This window comes from Cygnus atratus, chromosome 4 (genome assembly GCF_013377495.2).
Source record: "Cygnus atratus isolate AKBS03 ecotype Queensland, Australia chromosome 4, CAtr_DNAZoo_HiC_assembly, whole genome shotgun sequence".
NCBI lineage: Eukaryota > Metazoa > Chordata > Aves > Anseriformes > Anatidae > Cygnus > Cygnus atratus.
Genome location: NC_066365.1, coordinates 76,340,000 through 76,361,475, shown reverse-complemented (window position 1 = coordinate 76,361,475; position 21,476 = coordinate 76,340,000). Strand labels below are relative to the sequence as shown.

Here is a 21,476-nt window from a genome sequence, read left to right as displayed (position 1 = left end):
AGTCATTTATTTGTCTTCTAATTCATTATTTAAACCAAGTCTAAAGCCACCAAGGGGGACTTTAACAAATACATGTTAGAGGACCTTAGTTCTTCCATGCCATTTAACAGCTTTTACTTGGTAGCGCTCATGAAGCCAATGACTGCACATATTCAAGTGCGCCTTTTGAAGATGCGTCCAAGGTTGATTTTGCCCAACTTCACTTAGTTTTCACCCTCTTTAGCTACAGAAATAATGGCTTTATCTCTGCGCTCCACGCAACTTTTCATCACCAAGGGGACCTAATTTGTGAAGCCACAACTCAACATCATGAAAGACTCAAGAGGGAGTTTCCACCCTTGGCAGAGTTTTGCTGCTCCTTCAGATTCTGAAGATGTTGCGTGCTGGAATGGAGAGTTTTCATGAGATGCAGCAGAGCGTGGTGGCAGAAAAGAACAAGAGAAGGGAAATATATAACAACCTACGTATTTCTACATTGCATAACGTCAAAGTCTACTATTGCTCAACTATTGTGGTTTTCACCATACAGGAATCCTCCAAACCCTCCAGAATTCCCATAAAACTAAGGAATAAGGAAGGCTCGGCAATAAGAAAGGAGGATTTTCCCTTCTGTCTCCATGACTGCACAAAGGTACTAGAGGATATAGCCTGTTCTGTCCATATATCCTAAGCCATTTCAAGCCATTTCTTGAATGCTTCTTTCAAAAGTTACCTCATTTTCAAGCAAATGACACAAAAGAAGGCAAACAAATCATTACAGACCTATTTCAAAAGACTTACAGCAGCCCAGTCATCTAAGCAGCCCCCATGGCTTTAACAAGAGCAGAGTAATGAATTTAGTTGGAATTCAGACCTGCTCCTGAACTGCCTATTTCTGGAAATCGGAGAGGGGTTATTTGTCGGCTTTCTGGCTCCACCTTCCATTAAAATCTTGGGATGGAGAACATCCTTCAATACAGACAGAGGGCACAGCTGCAGGGGCACAGCGGCCACTTTTCAGACATTCACAGCTTTGCTTTTTAATGTGTGCAGATGCCAGAAGAGCTCCACGACTGAAACGATCACTCATCTTCACAGTGATCACTCAAGTGACGACTGCTGCAGGACAATAAAACAGAAGACTGCTTCTCTTTGCAAAGTCAAAGCAAAGTTGTTTTGTTTCAAAATCTAAACACTGACTAACAAACGTGGTTTTAGTCATTATTTGTATCCAGTGCTACCATTAGAAACAGATAATAACAAAAAAATAGAAAAAGTATGTAACCATTTAGATTTTGAAAAGCAAAAGCAGGAATCAAAGCCAGGAGAACCCATCCACTGTTGTGTCTATGGACTTCTTGTTACTTTTGCACAGGATGGGACCAGACAGAGACAGGAGCTGCTCAGCTTCCAGTCAGTTTCACTGACCAGTACTGCAATATTTAGGCTGCAAATAGTCTAAAGTGAATTCATATTTAACCCTCAAAAACTGTTTTAATTAATTGTAACTGCACAGTCATCTTAATGTACATTTGCTACAAAACTTGAGTGTAGCTTGCCTGAACCAGCGTGCACACACACAAGGCAGGGCTAACACAAGCTTTCTGAATCTGATCTGCAAGGGATAAATCATCTTTACACATTCGCTGTACGCCCCACTGTCTCATCTGGAAAAATTATCCCCAAAGCCACATCAAGCCTAAAACACCCCCACGTTGAAAAATCACGTACCTGAGAAGCTAAAAACTTGTAGATGTGTGAAATAGCCTTTGAGCTGCTTCTTGTGAGGTGAACCTGCCCCGGGCTGCTCCAAGCCACTGATGTCCCTACGTTGATGTACCCAACAAGCTGGCTGAGCTGTTAGGTCCTACACTCTGAAGAGGGGGTCACATCATGTTACTAATTATATTTGAAGCAACACTGGAAAAGAGAAACCCTGAAAGGACTGCATTGAAAAGAACTTTCTATTTTAGATGTGAGGGTTTCACAGCTGCTAGGAATCTATTTAGAAGCACACATGGAGTTGTGAAATTTAAGATCTTCCCGAAAGCATGAATTTCAAATACTCATGAGAAAATGCCTGTGAATGGGTCTTGAATGTTTTCACAAGACTCGTGAATTTGTCACTATTGTCATCTGCTCACGAGCAATCCAAGATGGATTTTATCCTGAGCCATGGCTGCTAGTTGGCAGCTCACCCTCAGCTGTCTCCTACTAAGCAACCTTTGGGGAGCAACACCGGGGGAGTTATGGAGTAATATTGCCCTTTAACACTGCACATTTCAACAATGGTAGCACATTGAACACGCTCTTTATGAACCAACGTTTGCTTGAACAGTAATTCCCATAAAAAGAATGGATTGGAGTCTCTGCAGTATTAACAATGCACTTGATATCCAAGAAGTGAAATGACATATGAGATCATATTACTTGTATTACAGGAGAAATTAGATCAAGAATACGGCTTATATGCTACAAGAAAGCTGCTAGAGCAATTGACTGTAAGGAGCCAGAAGAGGAATGAATGCAATGCTTCACCCCATGGTTGTTACAAAAATAGCCGTACCTTCTGTAATCATAGGTCACATTTTACATACCAATGCCACAAACTTATTTTGGAAGGAGAAATGAACAATGTCTTAAAGAAAAAAAGAAACAAAGAGGAGAACGGAGCTTTAGAGCAAAAGACACAGCCAGTTCTTCTTGGTTTTAATCTCTTCAACCAGATCTCAGGATAATTTTCTCAGAACAACCAAGCACAGTGCTGGCCTCGGTACTGTCGGATTCATTTATTGTACTTTCTCCACTACCAAGGCAAGTGGCAAACATTGCAAGCCACCTACAGTACAGCCCCTTGAGCAGAAAATTACAAGAGAATAGAGCAGATCAGTATGCGCCTGTTTGTACAAAGCATTTAGCCAGGCTAAAGGTTTGAGAGACTTGTGTTCAGGCCAAAAAAGTAATGTCTTTGCAAGGTCTACAGGCTTGGGCCACCCAGGGCAGGTCACAGAGGGACTCTAACCTCTCTTCCAAAACATTTCACCAATGAAAGAATCAAGGAACAGGAACCGTTAAGCCCTTTACAATGAACAAAGAATAAAGAGTTCAAACGCACACAAGAAAAGAGACATCCACTGTAAATTAATTACACAGAATTGGAGGAATCTCTTTCTGTAAACTGTACACAGCTATGCGCATAGGGACAGGGTCTTATACATATTGTGTGGTTAAAATAAACACACCTGGCTAATTTATTCCTCAGAAGATCATTTTGAGGCAACATTTTCTAAAAATTACATGACACCACCATAATTTATGATGGCAGACCTGCAGGATCAAGGTTGTAGCACTCCTCTTGAGGGGAATCTGAAACATCCACTTGCGGTTGCATCTCTCAAGAACAAGTTTTTGTATTAGGTGAAACAACCACATCCATCTTCCCTGATGAATGACCTAGGTCTTAAAGTCATTGTCCTTAGACAAACTCTTGGAAGACCATCTTAGAGAAGTCACGCAACAGGACATCTTGCTCCTCACCCAGGGGTGCAAAATGACACCTTGAGGATACTCAAGCTGAAGAACAAATTTTTGCATGGACTCTGGAGAAGCTCACAAGGCAAAAATGAAGGCAGTGACAGGTAGGACAGTATGCAAGAGGAACAGAAGGAAGGTCGTCTTGGCAGAAGTCATATTGTTCTCTTCACAACTTCTGCTGAGCTTATATGAGCTATACCTCCACCCACACCATTCCCATACAGCCCTGCTTTGATAATGTTCCCCATTAAAAGTCACATTAGCAAAGCTCATCCCCACCTACGATATTCCACAGAGCTGCAGGGAGAGGAAAGAGTCATCCAAAATACACTGAATAGCATCAGATTATATAAAAAGACTCAGTCACTGGCATTTGTTCCTCTGATGGAACAAAGATGAGCCTGGAGTTCCATCAGAGCCTTAGAGAGGGGTGGTCTTAGAGCTCTGCTGGTCTGCAGCCGGGGCTGAGGAACATCCTCAGCACTGGAGAGCAACTCCTCATTCCTGGGCCACCAGATGTTGTCAAGTAGAACAAAATGGCTATCTTCAGATGAAATTGTGTGAAATGTGTGCAATGAAAATTGGTATCTGCTAATCTACAGGATAGGTCTACAGAATCAAGCTACAGATCTACACAGGTTCCCAAACCCAAGACCCAAGATGTGCAGTGGATGTTTCTTACCAGATACGAAGTTCTGAGCTTCACTAAAGTACCAATACTAGGAAAAGTGGACTGAGTACTGCTCACCTTTAGCTTATTTGAGCTGCAAAGTTTGGCAGGTACCAATAGGGTGGGTGTCTATGCTGGGTGGGAAAGGGAAAGGGGGTGCAAAGCTTGGGGACAGCGTGGTTAAACAGTGAGCTCTGAAAATTGCCTCAACTAAAGTAATTAATATAGTTTGGTCTTGAAACTGAAAAAGTATTCTTACTGAATGTCAAGGGGAAAGTAGCAGAGGAGACGAGGTAGTAAAAATGTCAGTTTTCTTTGCTATAGCAGAACAAACCTGAAAATGTCTGATCTAGTTCAGACTGAAAGGAGATAAAATCCAGCTGTATTAAGTAAATGGGGTTTTGAACTCATTGTTAGTTTCTTTCCATATATTTTAAACAATTCTAGTTCTTTAAAACCCAACACCCAGGCAACCCCACTGAGAGGCCCATTACTTTCCACTTGTTCAAAGGGGAAGTGAATGGTGTGGATTTGCAGGGATCCAGGTCATACTTTCAACATCTCATTTAAATAGGTGTGAACAGAGGCATCCTCTCTTCCTAAAGTGAGTTGCAAAGGACTTTAATTATAGGAAAGTATCAGTAAGCATCCTGGTAAAAAATGCTGAAGGAGATGAAGTGTTGGGTTACAGGACAGATGAACGGAGAACATTAGGCAGAAATCAGGCGATGGTTAGAAACAGTGTAGGAAAACAGAAGTCTCAGTTTAGGGGCAAAGTAAATGGGGTGGAGAGTCCCTTTCCGTCTGACAGCGTGCAGACTCCCAGGGTTTGCTCAAGTCAGACACGCAAACATCACTTGAGTACTGATAAAGTAGGGAGCCTTGTCCAAACACCTCCCATCAGCATCTAAGCAGAGAGCTCTCAGCTGAGTAGTCGTGTGCTTCTCCTCCACGCACACTAATTCACCAGGTGTCACTTTGTAGGCCACTGCGAGTACTCTGCAGCCTCTAAGAAAGGTCATCTGAGGGAAATGAAGAGAGCACTACCGGAATTAATTAATGTTGAAGAGGTGGGGAAGGAGGAGATCTGCTCCTCCCGTCCTGCCAGGGAATGGGGCAGCTCGCAGGCACCGCCAGCAGCTGGCAGGCCTGGAAAAAGGCCCAGTCTGCGAGTTCCCAGGGATCGGTGGAGAAAACAAAGATGTTCCTTTGGAAACAAAGGTTGGAAACACCTGGCTTAGAGGATACTGCCTTCAGGCTCTGCAGGGCAGGTGGCAGACTAACCTGGCATGCCTCTTCTCTGCTTTTCCATCGGCTTCATCTGCCGCCCATTCGCAATCACCAGCCCTTGTCCTCCCAGTCCGCAGACCCCAACAGCTCAGCACTGCGGTGTAACGAGTCCCTACCCACCACCCAGACCACAGTCGTGGTCTTTCACGCCATCGCAACAAATTGGATGCAGTTTTCTATCCTTCTTCAGGAGCTATGACAGGTCCCAGGGCCGAGGAGCTCACAGGCAGTAAGAACTGCCAGCCAAAGTTAGCACGGCCCTGTGTACAGGCCCCGGGTCTGAGGAGGACCTGCAGCTTTCATTTCTTTTTGAGCATTTATCTTGTCTTTTTAACCACATATCCAAGCAGCACAGAGAGGAACCTGACTGAGGCTGCAAGCCACTAAGACAATAGAAGCTCTTCGTGTCCTCTCTACAAATACCACCACCAGGTATTGCAGGATCTGAAGAGATCAGTGCCGTGGAGATCTGTCTGCTGGTGTGATCTGCTCAAACCTCTCCATCTGTTCACTGCAACGTCCCCTCTTCTCCCCCGAAGCACAAACTTTCTCAAGCTTTGGCTGGTGCGTTGTGGCAGGACAGATCCCAGCGAGCACACAGTTGCAGAATCCCAAAACTGGGGACTTCGTCCTCAGAAAGGCAGAGCTCACCTCTAGCACCAGGCACGATACCCTCGGACTAAAGGAGAACAGGCAGCTCTTGTAACCCTGTCAGCCCACGCTCACCACGAGAGGACTGCCCACAGCGTCGTGGGCAAACGCCGGAGCATTGAACAAATAACGGGATTTCCGCGTGAGAAACTTTTTGGAGCCAGATAACGCAGCCAAGAATGAGGTGGTAAACAGCTGCACTGGGACCCATATAGGCACATTCTGGCGTGCTCTCGTGTTTGGTTCAGTATTCCTCAAACTGGCTGACACATCTGGGCTTCTTATTGACTACACCCATGAGTGGGCTGAACAAAAATTTGGAGTTTAATGAAATTTTAAATATAATTTTACGGCGCTTTTAATTTCTCATAAAGCAGCAGTTAAAAGACTTTAGAGATTATGGAACTGCTTATTTTATGATCTAAGTATTGTAAAAACAATCTGCCTCAACCACCGCTGGAATTAGTTATATAGATGTGAAACACTTTTGTAAAAGCGAGAGCAGCCGCCTTTCTTTTTTTCCCTTTTCTGTCGCAATCTCCAAATCTGGGTCGTTTCGTTTGATTCCCTCTACCTCTGAGTTGCAGGAGATGTGGAAAAAGAAACACCAGCACCAGGAGGTCCTAAAAAGAGCAAAGTATGGAACCGAGGTGAAAAGGCACGGAGCCATTACAAAAAGCACCATTAAATATTGGGTTGCGGACATACGCTGGAAGACAGCAAACCCCTTTTAAAAAGTAAATTTCTATTCTGAAAAAAAGTATCCCCTCTTCTATGTACAAGTTTACAGAAATATTGGTGTTAGGTTTGTGTTTTTTTTTTCCTCCAGAGTTGCTTTTTTTTTCCTCTCTTTTCAAGCTGGCTCATTGGGCTGGAGCCAGAACTCACTCCTAAATTGAGACATAATTAGACGTGTCCTACTGTGTCTTTCTGGACAACTCATTTAACCTCTGTGCCTTATTTCACTCTAGGTTTAAATCAGAGGTGAGAGAATCTCTGTTGACTGCATAAAAGGAGCTATATAAAGCCAAGCAATAATAACAAGAGTTACAAGTAATACCTGGCCAGCAGAAAACAATTTAAAATGACTTTTGCACTTTCCTGGACTTGAGCCGTGCCTTCCATACGCATACATCACTCGTAAAGCTGCACCAAAAGACTTTCAAACCTCTAACACATATCTTGGGCAAAAGCTTTTTCCTGGAAGAAAGCACACCGGCACCCCAACCTGCAGGAGTGCTGCTCTGCAGCTCCTCTAGTGCTTTGTCCAACAGGAATCTCCTGCAACGGGGTTTCCACAGCTTCCCCAGGGGAATAATGCCACAGGAAAACAGCTCTCATTTTTCACACGTTTCTCTCATCATAGTCAGCCTAATCAGACTTTTACAATCTTGCAGCTTTGTTTTTCCTTGCCTCTTTCACACTAAAATGCTGCTGACGTATATGGGACTACTCACACAACCGAGAAATGCAGGATTTGGCTCCTCATGTTTATTTAATTTACTACTTCTCCCCACTTCTCCAAAAACTGTCTTTTTGAAGGTTATAAAATGAATAAACTGTGCGTGCAGCGCTTTGAATGTGCAAAACGCTATCCAAAAACTGCTGAGTACATTGCTCCAGAGGACGGATTTATTGTGCGGGCAAGGGGTCCCCGCACGAGCTTGTGCTCCTCCTCAGCACCACCCGGGCTTGCCTGTGTCTGGAGCCAAACCTTAGCCTGTGGCTTGCTTTTGCAGCCATTCCCCTTCGTTACGCTGATGGGATAGCAAAACCAAAAATCAGAAACTATTTTATGAACCCATAAGTCTCGAGAATTAATTTACCAGTGTCTTGGCTTAAGCTTAAACCATCACCGTTTTCACCTCTGCAATTACTATCTGTCGTGTACAGAAACACGTTTTCTTCTAATGTGTATTATATCTACTCCAGTATAAATTATCTGCATCACCTTCAGACCATGCTTAATACACAACTAAGTTTTCATTAACTTTTCTCAGCACTCTCTTAACCAGCTTATACTTTTGGTGTTCACAATCAACTTAAACAAAAGCCTAATAAACTCAGGGACTGAAATTCCGAAGCCCAGTTTCCATACCAGAGAACCCGCTGGACGTGCTCAGAACGGCTATAAAATCCTATTTAAATGTGATAAGAACAGCTATAAAACTCTATTTAAATAAGATAAGTATGTGATAAAGCTGCTAAACTAGGTAAGGCCGGGGCGTCTGGGGAGACGAAGAGGGCTGGAGGCAGAGGTATAAAAGCCACATACACAACTAGCGTAATAAGGACAACGGGATTTGCACCCAAAAATTAGAAAACAAAACTAAAAAAAAAAAAAAAGTAGACCCTTGAAAATGGAAACATATTTTCTGAATATAACAGTCTGCTCTATGGATCGATTTTTCTGGAAAGCCAAGTCTCGATGCACTGCTTCTCAAAACCAGAAGTAAAAAATCATTCCTGGTGTCAGCAAAGCCACCCGAGTGCATTCCTGCTCCCGTAAAGGAAGAAAAGACTTTGTCTGGGCTTCCCGTTCTGCGGCCAGCAGTGGGGTGACAGTGATGGATAGGAAGGTTACAGCCGTGACATCTGTCTCCATTCCCCGCCTGCGACGCACCTCGGGTGGAGCAGGTCGCGTCCCGGCTGCCCAGGTTGGCGGCACCTGCTCTTCAGTGTCTGAGTGCTCCTCGCCAAACAATTGCTCCAGATCGCGTGGAATTTAAGGAATCAGGCTCTTAAACCCGATATTAAATGTCATCCGTTTTACTTAGCGCCGGGGGCTCTCAGGGAAGAGATGCTGCTTAGTGACCCAAGTTACCGGTGGGGCGGAAAAACTGCAGGGTCACAAGTCTGTTTGCAGCCAAAAGAAAAAGAAGGAAACTATTACTGATGACAAATGCTTCCTATTATTCTCAGCACCACAGACTGTCCCTGTGCGGACACAGATTGAGAACGCAGCTGCTGCCGGCGCAGCCCCGACACGCTGATGGGACACAAATTAGGCAGGCAGAACTTGGGGCTGAAGGCACTTCTGAAAGAAAAATAAGGTCCTGCTTGCATCGAGACAAGTGATGTAGCTGCAAACTTTGGATGTGACTCATTAAACACCGATCCTTCTCCCAGGCTCCCCAGCAAAGGTTGCTATGAATTAGCAAAAGGAGATGGCCAGCTATTAAAAAATCCCCCCTACAAACACCACGAAATCTTACTGGGTCACCTCTCTCGAAAATAAGATTCTGTCTGTCAGTAGCTCCTGTTGGTGCTGTCTAACTGGAACACAATTAGCGAGGCTTTTATAAAGGGTGACAGAATATCTTTGTTAAGTGCCAGGTGATAATGAAAACACCACAACTGATTTCCCTGAATAAATGGAGTTACCAAAGATAGGAAGAGCGAACCCCCAGTACTTGGGCTCCAGCAGCATTCCCACAGAGGCAGGGACCAGGCTTAATGGGAGCCACACCAGGGCAAAGAGCACGTCAGGAGACTGCAAGGAACAGGCTTATCTCGATCTGAGCAGGGAACACCCCAATCCCCATATCAAAACAAAGCCAAAAAGGTGGGTATTTGGAAAAAACTTCCCTAAAAAATCTTCATCTGCTCTAAAATTAAAATATTGCTTGAATCCTACCAAGCTCAGCGTTTTCCATAGCCTCTGGCCCCGTGATATTTTCACAAGCGGCCGTGGAACACAATACACCAGATTTTAAATGCCATGTGGCTAAAACGTGGCAAATAGACAAAAACCAGCTCAAAGCAATGGCTGTTGTCTCAAAAATAAAGGGCCCAGCCCCACACACAGCACAGGACCGACCGTCCCTGTGGGACAGGCGTCCAGCACCGCCAGGCTCCATGCTGACCTGCCCAGCTCCCGGTCGTCCTGGGGATACCACTGCCGTTCCCTCATCTCTCTGTGGTTACTCATCTGTCCAAACATCAACTTTTTTAACCCGATTTGTACGTCTGCCTTCCACAAACATCCTGCAAGAGCCTCCCACACCCAGAGGTGCAGGGGGACATCACAGAGCTGCCCACCAGGACCGAAGGACTGCACAGTGCTGCTGCTGCTGCTGCCCTTAGAAAAAAATCACCTGTGGTATGGGACAGCCCCCTTTTTGAGCTTCAATATGCATTTAAAAACAGACTCATCAGGGAGGGAGGTTCCTGTGCAGAACTGTGCTAGCCCTGCTTTGGATTAAATTATGAAAATAGGAAGAAGTGAGGCATTCTGTCAGTTCTGTTCTGCATTTTGTTAACACCTACAGACAGCAGGAGAATGAGCAACCTGAGAGAAATCTCAGGATTTCAGAGCTCGTTCAGGTGTTAGCTGGGTGAACCAAAACGAGCAGGGTTGAGCGCAAGGCACGGTGTTGGCACCTGCGATGCTCACATGCACACCTCCAAATAGATTTAACTACTTTGCTTACAAGGCATCTCCTTCCCGTAAGAGTGACTTTGCTAAAAGGGCAGGCTTTGGGAAAAAGCTCCCTGCAGCAGATAAAGAAGACAAACAGCTGAGGTCAGGAGAGGACCAGAGCTTCTTAAGAACACAAGCCAGTTACTGTTTTCTGAAACAGCCATCGCAAGCGAACTGATTTCTGCTAGCCCTCCTCATGTTTTACCCACTCCTCATATTTTTAAAATACTCAAAAACATTCAAAAAGCAGGGATGATCTGTAAAGCATCAATGCAGCATTTAGGAGAAAAAGGAGCAGTAAAGCTTTGGTCTCTTAGAGTTTGCTGGGCTGCTTGTGTCCTGAAGCTACTGCCAGGTGTCCTGGACAGCACCAGCGAGCTCTGACAGCACTGCCCTGGCTCGGGTCCTGACACACGAGTGGGTAAAGGGAAGCATGGGAAATGGGATGGGTCTGCATCTTACGTTCGCATTCCTCCACGTCCAGGTTGAACTGCTGCAAGGCGCCCAGCGTCAGCTGCCGCACTTCGGCTTCCAGCAGCAGCTGCATCAGCGAGGTGGACAAGTGCTTGCACGCCGACATGCAGGCGGTCTGCGCCACCTTCCCCTGCAAGACAAAAGGGAGGCGCGTTAAGGCCACTGAGCGCAACAGGGAAAAGAAGCTCCGTGGACCAGGACTCTCCAGTCCGCCCTCTTTAACACATCCCATCAGCTTTCAGACCTTGCTTTTGCAATCATCGTCTCTGAAGGGAATCAATCACCTTTTAGGACCACGCTGCCAGTAGCAGGGTCAGACCTTGGAAGATGGGGAGTGCCCAGGAGCAGCTCAAATCCAGGAAAGCCTTGGGGTGTTTAGAGCTCTAGGCAGCTCCCGTTACGGCATCCTACCACGGACAAGACAACGTGCCCTATTTTATTTGACATCGTGCATAGTCTGCCTGAAGTTACCTTGTTGATAGGTCAAAATCATGGGGGCAGTGACAATTCAAAGCTCCAGCCTGCAACTAAAGCAGCATCTCTGCATGTTCCACAACAGCAGGGGCGCTTTGCTCAACGAGGGCTGGTTTAGCCTCGACCACGTGGGAGCAGAGTGGCCTCTGCTCCTTCACCACGCTGCACGGCATCCACGGTGCCACCAGCAAAGCCAGCAGCGGTCGCTTGGCTTTGCACAGTAAGGGACACGAGCGTGTTCCCCGCTGTGCACCCTATGGAGCCGGGGGCACACTGGTGACAACAACCCCAGTCCCGTCTCTAGCACGCTGATGCTCCTCAGCCCGCTCCCAGCGCCGTGCAGCCCCTTTTGGACACCGGTGGGAAGGAAACGTCCAAGCACGGAGGTGTCGCAGAGTTGTGTTTGGGTGGGGGGGCCGCATCCTGCCCCTGCTTGCTCCAGGGGGAAGGCACCCATCAGTGCTTGCCTCCTCCCGGCTGTGCCAGCGCGTGGCAGAGCCCTGCGGGGCAGCTGCTGCCCCGACACCCGGCACAGCACCAACAGCAGGAGGGAACGGCCGGGGTCGGAGCGTGGAACCAGGCGGGTGCTGGGGGTCTCCTGGAGCCGTCCACGAAGCATCTCTCTGACACCAGGATGCGATTGCGAGACAGAAAAGAACACGCTGCCCGCTCCCGGGGCGTAAAAGGTGCTGCGCCTGGCAGCTCGATGCCGTGCCGGCTCGGCTACGCCGCGTGCTTCTGTCCCCTTTCCAGCATGACCTACGCCATCAGAAGCAGACGTGAGAAGATTAACGGAGCTCTGACCAGCGGTGTTATCTGCTGCCCGTAAAGGCTGCTCCTGAGGGTGCTTCAGACCAAGAAGCAGGCTGGTGCTGAGCGGGTCCTGCACCTCCAGGGGCCTGCCCCCCTCGTCTGCTTTTGAGGTTTATCTCTTGCTGGAGAGCTAATTCCTCTATTTTGTGTTTTACCATCCTCCTCATTAATGTGAACTGCTTTATCTGCATTTCCAGTATCTGTACAGACAAAAGGAAGACGTCTATTTTCTGTTGGAAAGCTACAGGTGAAAAAACATGTCAGAATTAACAACTGATATTTAGGTAACACCAATTTTGTTGCTCTCAAGATTTTGTTCCTCTTTTTTTTCTTTTTTTTTTTTTACCAAATAACTTAATATTTTGCAAATGTTTGACACCTTTTTTTTTTTTGTATCAACTACTTAAATTCCTTGAAACCTTTATATTTACTAGGAAAGCACGAGCAGTTATTAGTTTCAGCTACTAAGAAAATTGAGAGTACTGTCAGTAAATATTTATTTTTAAAAACATTTCCTGTGGCCTACAGCAGTTACGTTTCACTTTTGAGGAACAGATGCGATCTCAAGCTGTGAATCACAAGAGCAGTTTGCGGTAAGAGGAGTTACCCTCGCTAAGCCTTCCATTTCCCCATCGCAAAACAATCGCAAGGCAGGAGAAGAGCAATCACCACCAGCTATTTAATTAGGATGCACGAATTTTCGAGCGGTCAGGTTTCAAACAGGAACATGACAAGTTGCAAAATCAGCACGCCGAGGGAAGACACCGTGTCTGGGGAGAGAAATCACCTTCTGCGGATGATTCAGTGTATAGCTAATGAGAACTGAAAGGCCAAACAACGTTTATTTGAACAGCAGGTTCTGTGCACACAAAAATGCCTCTTCCTCATCTTCCTCATCTTCGTCATCCTCCTCGCCCAGCAGAGCTGCTCGCTGTGCGGATTTCAGTGCACGCCTGCTCCCATTAACAACTCTGCACAGACCCTCTTGAATCCAGCGGCTGGCCAAACCAGATGTTGTTGGCCCTGATGGCATCATTTGGCTTGCAGAAACTTTTAATTATTTTTTGAACAGAAAGGGTTTTATGCCAAAGAGAAGCTGGCCATGATGCATGAATAAGGCGGCACAGGCTTCGAGAGCAGGAAGACAGAACTGAACCTGCAGACGTGAAACCTGGGATGTCCCAGGGGAGTTTCAACGTCCGAAGCAGAAGGATGTGAAGGAAAGATGATGGTGGGAGGACTCATGGGAGGGGAGAGGCAGCCCCAGCCAAAAGACAGGAGGGTGCTCAGAAACCACCAGCTCCTCAGAAAGGCCACGGGCTGGTCGCTGAGCTCGAGCTCCTGTGCACTGACCTGGCTGAAGCGTCGGCACCAGGGGAGCCACCACCAGAAGAGAGGAGAGCGATGGGCACGGACACAAAGAACTGAGGTCCTCCGTAAAGACCGGCAGATACCTGAATGTCTTGGGATGCCACATGGAGACGGAGGTGGAAAGGTCCCTTCCGTGAGCCACGCAGGTTTCCCCACCCACCAAGTCACCACCAAATCTTGCAAGTAAGATGATAAGCTTCCAAAACACGTGGCAGTTCTGTTCAACCTACTTGAATTTCCTCCCTCATTTCGTTCAACCTACCTGAATCTCTCCCCTCATTTACAATTACTCCAGAGACATCCCTCATCGCTTCAGTACAAAAGTTCTGGCAGATGAAATATTGCAATATGCTTCCATATTGCACTATGCTTGCATATGGCAATTAGCACACGAGTGTGGGTGTGCAGCGTGCATTAAACACACAAAAAGCACAAATATTTTGGCTGGGAACAGACTCACACAAGCCTTTCAGCCTGCACTGCCCGGACCATCCGGCTCTCCGGGTCTGTAACCATAAGACATTTCTGGAAAACGGAGCTGCCAGGAAAAGAGCCGTGCTTCAGCTGGACATGACGCCTCCAAATGCACACAAAAGAATTTAGCACGCTTTCTTGGAAACGAGGAGTGGCTGAGGAGATCTCACAGATTTTTAGGAGCATCTTACAAATTTAAAACTGGGATTAACGTGGGGGTTTCACGCGGTGCTTCAGCTGAGGATCAGAACAGTTTTCATTGCTGCAGCACGGACACTTGAGCTTTTGATCCGTGAACTGGGAAGCGCTCTTACCAGCTTCACAAAGTTGTTTTGGATCTACAGGCAACATCCATCTTCAGCAGTAGGAAAAATTCATTTTTTATTAAAAAAAAAAAGCGGAGCCATGCGTTAGAGGGCAGGGTACTTCATCTCCATTGTTTACTGCCGCTCCCAGGCTCCAGGAGCATTCATTACTCACCCCAACACAAACACCTGCACTAAAATTAAGATGAAACATGGCAACCATAAAGTTTAGCGGCAGAGCCACAAGTTTTTGCTCTTCATCATTTACTTGTGCCGTTCTGACATATTTGGTTATTTAAAACGCTGCTCGTGCCCATTCCTCATCCCCAACCGCGGTGGGAAGCAGGCTGGTACCCGACTGCGATTTGTCTTCATTACTTCCAACAGACACTGCAGGTTTTGTTGTGCTCAGGTAGTTTTGATGCTTTATTGAGCAGCTCAGTCCTGGTCCAGATGGGAAGGAGAGGACGAGAAAGAAAAGCTGCCGAGCTCTGGGGCCTGCACACATGCTGGGCATGGGGCAAAGGGCACGCTAAGCCCTCTCGTCCCTCCTTGTACGGCAGGACTTGCTTCCCAATTCTGTCCCAGCTTCAGGAGTCACCTACGGGGTGAGGAGCCAGTGGTGTCTGCCGCCCAGCCGGGCTGCAGGTGGCAGCTGCTGCCCATGGCACGTCCAGCAGAGTATGGCACGTCCAGCTGGTTGGCAAGGCTGCACAGCACCGCTGCTTCTGTAAGAAGCTGCAGGGCCCGGCGCTGAGCTTCGGAGGCCGAACTAAGGCCGTGCTTTGATGCCTTGGGGGTACCCAGACACAACGTCCTCAAAAGTTTGGAAGCAGAGTCCAGTAGCACTTCTGGAGAGCTCTGCCAACGTGAAAACACCCGATGAGGACGCGGGGTTGGCACCCATGAAGGCCTTCCTCTCTCTCTGCACTTCCACAGCTGTTCCCCAGCCAACTTGAGACTTCTTGAGACGCGCAACTCAAGTCCGAAAGGGACTTTTCCCTCTCAGTGCACTGCTTGGAAAGCATCCGAAAAGCCAGTCATGCATGGGTTTGGACACAGGCTGCAACCCTCGGAGCAGCCTGGGCAATGTCACAGCACAAACCCCCACAGGTGAAGTCAAAAGGAAGACCCATGGGAAGGTTTTCTGCCTCGCCGAGAAAAATCTTAGGGGAAAACCCTTCTCGTACACCGAGCAAGGGTGGGATCAGCAACACGGAGGTACCTAAAGGGTTACCTACGCCTGCAAACACGCCTGCTCCGGTGCACGCATTCCTCCGGCTAGCCGGGCTTGCCCGAATAAAGAGTGAGTGACAAGCGACACTGGGAGGGCGTGAAGAAGAGCAAATAATTGAGATGAAACGTCAAGTTAATAAGCCAAACGCAAGGAGGACGGGAGGGAAAAGTAATTTAATCATCACGGCTTGACAGCACAACAACTCTGCCGAGCCTTCACAGCGAAAGCGGCTTGCAGGTTCCTGCAGTGGCGCTTTATGAAATTCTTTGCCAGTATTTTCTACTGCGCCTCGTTGCAGGGAGGGCAAAGGGAATCCAACGGGAGCAGCTTCTGGCACGGCCGCCCCTGCTCCTTCCTTTTCACGTGGGATTTGGCCGGGCCCAAAACCTGTTTCAGGTGCAAACGTGCACTGTGCCTTTGAAAGCACTGAAGCCGAATCTTCTCCTGACAGCTGAGAATCCCACCTTTTATTTCCATTATTCTCCAGGTTTAAGCACGTAAAACCCGCTCTGTTTTTAAAAAGAGTTGGCCTTTAATCTCAGCTTTAAGAACATACAGATGTCTGACAGTTTACACTCAAAATTACGGGATGAAAGATAAACGAATATGAAAGATAGCTTTTTGCCTTGTAAGCACTAATCCAGTTTTCCTTTTATTTACTACTAGAAGGTCTGAAGATGCCACGGGGGCTGAAATCATTGTGCTGAATGTCTGGCTAGAGACAGGAAGGTGCAAGAAACTCCACAGGGGACGACTGCCTCCCCTGAGCAGCATCTCCCTCCCTGGGCACAGAGGTCTAAAACCTTCCCAGAATTTTTATTCTTTTCAGCCTTATAAATACAGATCCCCCCAATGACACAGATGCCAGTTACGGCAGCTCCTTGTAAGATCAGCGGCTGCAGACAACCATCAATTTTAGAACATTTCTCCGGAAACACAGTGCAATATCTGCTCGATAAAGCAGCTCTTGCTGATAGGAGAAAAATAACACCGGGACACGGATCTATCGCTACTGCCAAGCTGCTGCTGCTGCAAGAGAGACAGGAACACTGCAGATATTCACACCTGTGCTGCTTTGGGTTGCACGCAGGCAGGGATCTCGCACACCCTCATACCACAACGTGCCCATCCTGGTTCACAGAATCCCAGAACATGGGTGCAGGCAGGGCCCCGCAGGTCCCCCCCTGCCCCAGCAGGGTGCCCAGCCCCACGTCCCGGCGGCTGCTGAAGCTCCCCCAGGAGGAGCCCCCCAAGCTCTGGGCAGCCTGTGCCAGGGCTCCGGCACCCGCCCGGCCCAGCAGTGCTGCCTGAGGGGCAGGGGGAGCCGCCGGGGCTCCGGGCTGGGCCCGCGGCCTCTGGGCCTGGCCCTGGGCACCGCTGAGCAGAGCCTGGCTCCGGCCTCTCCGCACCTCCCTGCGGGGCCTGGCGGACACGGACGGGATCCCCCTGCCCTCCTCGTCCCCAGGCCGAGCAGCCCCGGCTCTCTCAGCCTCCCCTCGCAGCAGAGGTGCCCCAGGCCCTGCAGCAGCTCAGGGGGTGATGCCAGGCTCATCCCAGTGTGCCCAGGGCTCTCTGGCACTGGGGACCCAACACCGGGCCCAGCACTCCAGGTGTAGCTCCACCAGTTCTGAGCACAGAAGCAGGATCACCTCCCTCCTCTTGCTGGCAATGCTTTGCCTGATGCAGCCCAGCACACCACCAGCCTTCCTGGCCCAAGGGCATGTTACTGCTTCATGTTCACCTCGGCGTCCACCAGGACCCCCAGGTCCCTTTCTGCAGAGCCACTTTCCACCTGGGCAGCCCCCAGCACGTCCTGGTGCCTGCGGTTCTTCCTCCCCGGATTCTTTGGCATGTATTTACCATACAGGTTTACTTCACAGTCTTCTTTTTTTTTATTATTATTATTTTTTTTATTTTTCCGGTTCACTTTACAGCTTTCCCACGGCGCCAGGGCTGCGAGCAGGACGGCAGCGCTGCCGGCGCCGCGAGGCCGAGCCCGGCTCGCTGCGGGACGCCCGCCGCGCTCCGCTCCCCGACGGCAGCGAGCCGAGCCCCTGATTGACGTGTTTTCCACCAAGCCTCCGAAATCGTTAACGGCCCCACCCGCATTGGCGGTGCCAGGACATGTGCCTTGGCATGGAGATTTCGGCGAGCAGGATGCAGCAGGGCTGTCAGCCCCAGACGTCGCTCCTAGAAAACCCCATGCTCTTGCTGCGGGTTGGAGGAGCCACCGCACTCAGCAGGGAGGGCTCAGACCCCTGCTAATTACCACCATGGCCTTTGCAAGCGTGTGGTGCAACTGCTGGCACTCCCAAAGGCTCTTCCCATGTCGGCATCCTAAGAAGTCGCAGGGCTATGTCGTGATCCTGCTCCACGGCAAGCTGCAAAATGAGCTCAGCCCGCACGCAGTTCAGAAATGCTTCAGCTTCCTCGGTGCACTGGTACCCCACGCTCAGGAAGGCTTTATCTGAAATGCAAGATGTGATTTGGAGAGGAAGCCAGAGGAAGGATGCAACCAGAACCTGAAGCACGTCTTCAGGCAGCACTGCTGGGCCGGGCGGGTGCCGGAGCCCTGGCACAGGCTGCCCAGAGCAGAGAAGGGGAAAAAATAACCCCTTGAAGCTCATTTACAAACTCAACAGAAAACCAAAGAGCTCTGAATCACAAGAAGTAATTCAGGAAAACCGCCGTAGCATCAGCTGCTCACTCGAGACCTTTGCAAACCTCACCAAGGTTGAACTGGGTTTGCACGGGGGAGACCTGGGCTGGGGGTGAAAGTCTGCAGAGCTCAGTGGCCAAGGCACCCCAATGCCTGCCCACCCACCCCGTTGATCTCAAACACGATCCAGTGGCCAGCAAAATGAAGCAATTCTCCTCCTCCTGAGCACAGAAGTAACAACCTATTGCTCTAGACGAGAATCACTCTGTTTTTCCACCTAGGAACCCCTCTGTCCACTGCCTTTGGTGCAATTTGCAGCTGGAGTTTCCATGACACCTCTGAAGGTGACGCTGTCCTCCCTGTCCCCCCCAGGGCTTCCTCCAGGCACAGGGGTGTCAGACCCAAGGAGGCCACTTGTGGCCGTGCCAATGAACGAAGCGGCGGAGCCAAACCTCTTGATGCCCTCCCCCAGAGGTAAGCCAAGGGGCGCCTACTGGAGCACGCTGGCATGGGCAACTCTCCTCGGACCCCACCGAGCCCTGCAGAGTCAATCACGGTGCAGGAAATCAGCCATGAAATCATCTCATTTCAGCTGCATTTCATCCTCGGGCAGCAGCTGAAACCCTTCGGGTTCCCAGGAGGCAGAGCAGCCACGGTGGGGAAGGTCAGCGCGGAGCCGGCACCGCTCACGGTAGCGCGTTTGTTTGAAAATAGCAAGTATGTTAACAATTAGGGAAGGGCAAAGCTGAAAGGCTGCCTTGTTAATTAAGGAACTTGCTATCAAAGGACTCATTAAAAGCTACTGAAACGGAATGGTTGTTAAAATAAATACCCATTAATCTTAGCGTGCAATCAGGAACGGGCTGCCGCTACCTACCTCGCTGCGGGGCGCGGGGGCTCCCCGGCACGCACCTACCGCTGCCGGCAGAGCCGCGGCCGCCGCGCAAGCTGGCATCAGCCCCCGGCCCCCAGGAGACCCGAGGGGCCCCAGCCCAGCGCCCGCAGCACCTCTGCTGAGCGAGGACCTGCCGGTGCCTCTCGTTTTTCCCTCGTCCGAAATTTTGTGCAACGTGGCCGTCGGAATGCGCACAAAAGTCCGATTGTCGCGCCGAGAGCGCTTCCACCAACCCACCAATGAATTAATGCAACGTTTCCATGAAAAACAAAGCCTGAGAGGTCTCAAATGGTCTCAGAGTTTCCTTTTTTTTTTTATTAAGAGCAGAATTTCTTTTTAATCTGCACCAAGCATCGAGACTGGTTTGATTAACTACACTGGGACATGCAAATCCATACACTTCGGACAACAGAAAATTGGGGGAAAAAAAGAAATGAAATCCTCAATATTAAGTGTCTACTGTGTTATAGACAACACAACTCATCCCAGTAATTTTTTTTTTAGTTGTTTTCTTTTCCAATTCATAATGCGATACTGGCAGAATATTTCACAGAAGTGGCAAGTGATGCTGTTATAATGAGCAAGCATTCAGCAACATCAAACCTCTAAGAAATGACAACAGAAAGGTGAAGTCCCTTTTCCTGGTAATTTAATGACTATCTTGTCACTGTTCTTCTGTTCTGCCTGCTTTTAACTTTTTATTGGCTCAATCTAAACCGTTGCCACCAGGCAGCTCCTCACCATGGTAAATACGCTGGGAGCTGGCGGGACAGAATCGCCATGAGCTGGGTTTTCCTTCTGTAGAGGTAAATCGAGTTATCTCAATGAGCTTGGAGATTTGTTGGGTACCTGACGGAGGGATCAGTAGGTACAGGACAAAGCTCAGACCAGAACGAACCCTGAACCTGCCACCCCTGAGAATAAGGCCAGCAGACACCCTCTGTGCAGGCATGGATGAAGACCTCAGATGCTGCAAGATCCCAGAGGCAGAAGCGATTTCCTTGTGCTCCAGCGCCCCCCTGACACCTCTGGACTTCCCTTTCTGCCAGCAGCACCAGAGCTCCAAACCTCACTAAGCTGTGGCAAAATCCGTAAATCAGCTCTGCTGACACTGAGAGGAGAGCTTCCTTTGCCATCCTGATCTACCAGGTTCTTCTTAACAGCACCCGGGTTCGTTCTTATTGTTGTTTTTTAAAGGAAAAATTCTTCGGCAGTCACTGAAGATGGCAAAAAGAAATCCCAAACCCATATCCAGATACGTTAACGCTTCACAAAAAGTCAAAACAAATGTACGTTGAGTACTTTTGCAGTTTTAAGAAGTCTACTTAAAAACGAAATGAAAAATGTGCTATTTATTGTACAGAAATCCATTCTCAATTCTGACCAAATATTTACTGTCATTTTTTTGTTGTTGTGGGTCTGCACCCAACATCTTTCAAATAAACATGACCACGCCCAGGACGAAGAGGGCCAGGAGCAACGGATGCATCTGATGGTGCCGAGGGGAGAGACAAGGGCCGAAGGAACATGGCCCAGACCAGAGCTCACACCTCCGGACCTGCAGGACGGCACCGCAGGGACCTGGCCACGGAGGGAAAAGAGTCAGTGGGGCTTCCTAAACTGACTTCCCTTTTGCACTGACCTGGGAGCACAGAGGATTTTGAGCGAAACAGGAAAGAAACTTCTGCCCTGGTACTGAAAAGAGGGAAGATGCCGATCTTGAGAACCACAGGTTCCTGAGAACTGCACCTAAACCAAACCCAGATTAGGGCACAAGAAGGGAAAAGGCTCAGAACCATGGTCTCCGATTCCCCCTCAGCAATATTTAGGGTTTCCTCCTTCCATGCCCCATGCACTGAGGACGTGTACCTCGTGCACCATAAGGCAACACCTGCAGTTGGAAGCCCAAGTCCATCCTGCACAGCCAGCAGGAGCTTACTCGCTCATGCCATTAAGCAGCTTGCATTCACAACACATTTGCCTGTACGATATTCACAAAAATCCATCCCTGAGAGGATCAGCTTCAAACTAGGTATCGAGAGAGCCTCCCATTTTGTACAAAAGCCCAGCACCTGTTGTGAACGGAGGAGCTCAGCTCCGCAGACATCCCCAATCCCACTGCACAGTGCCCAGAACTCCACGGCACCCAGCAGCACATTTACAAATGCCAGCACTTGCAGAAAGATCTGCTTTTCTGCCCTCTTTACAACATTAGCTCTATTTACAT

At 48.7% G+C, this 21,476-nt stretch overlaps 1 protein-coding gene across 7 annotated transcripts in view; it reads right to left on the bottom strand.

Moving 5' to 3' along the window:
• The window catches only part of EXOC6B (exocyst complex component 6B), a 293,888-nt gene that overhangs the window by 73,877 nt on the left and 198,535 nt on the right, over positions 1–21,476 (bottom strand). For all 7 annotated transcript variants that reach the window (XM_035547430.2, XM_035547427.2, XM_035547428.2 and 4 more), the window contains one exon: positions 11,010–11,151. In XM_035547430.2, the coding sequence (XP_035403323.1) occupies positions 11,010–11,151 (142 nt within the window). The remainder of the gene's footprint in view (positions 1–11,009; positions 11,152–21,476) is intronic.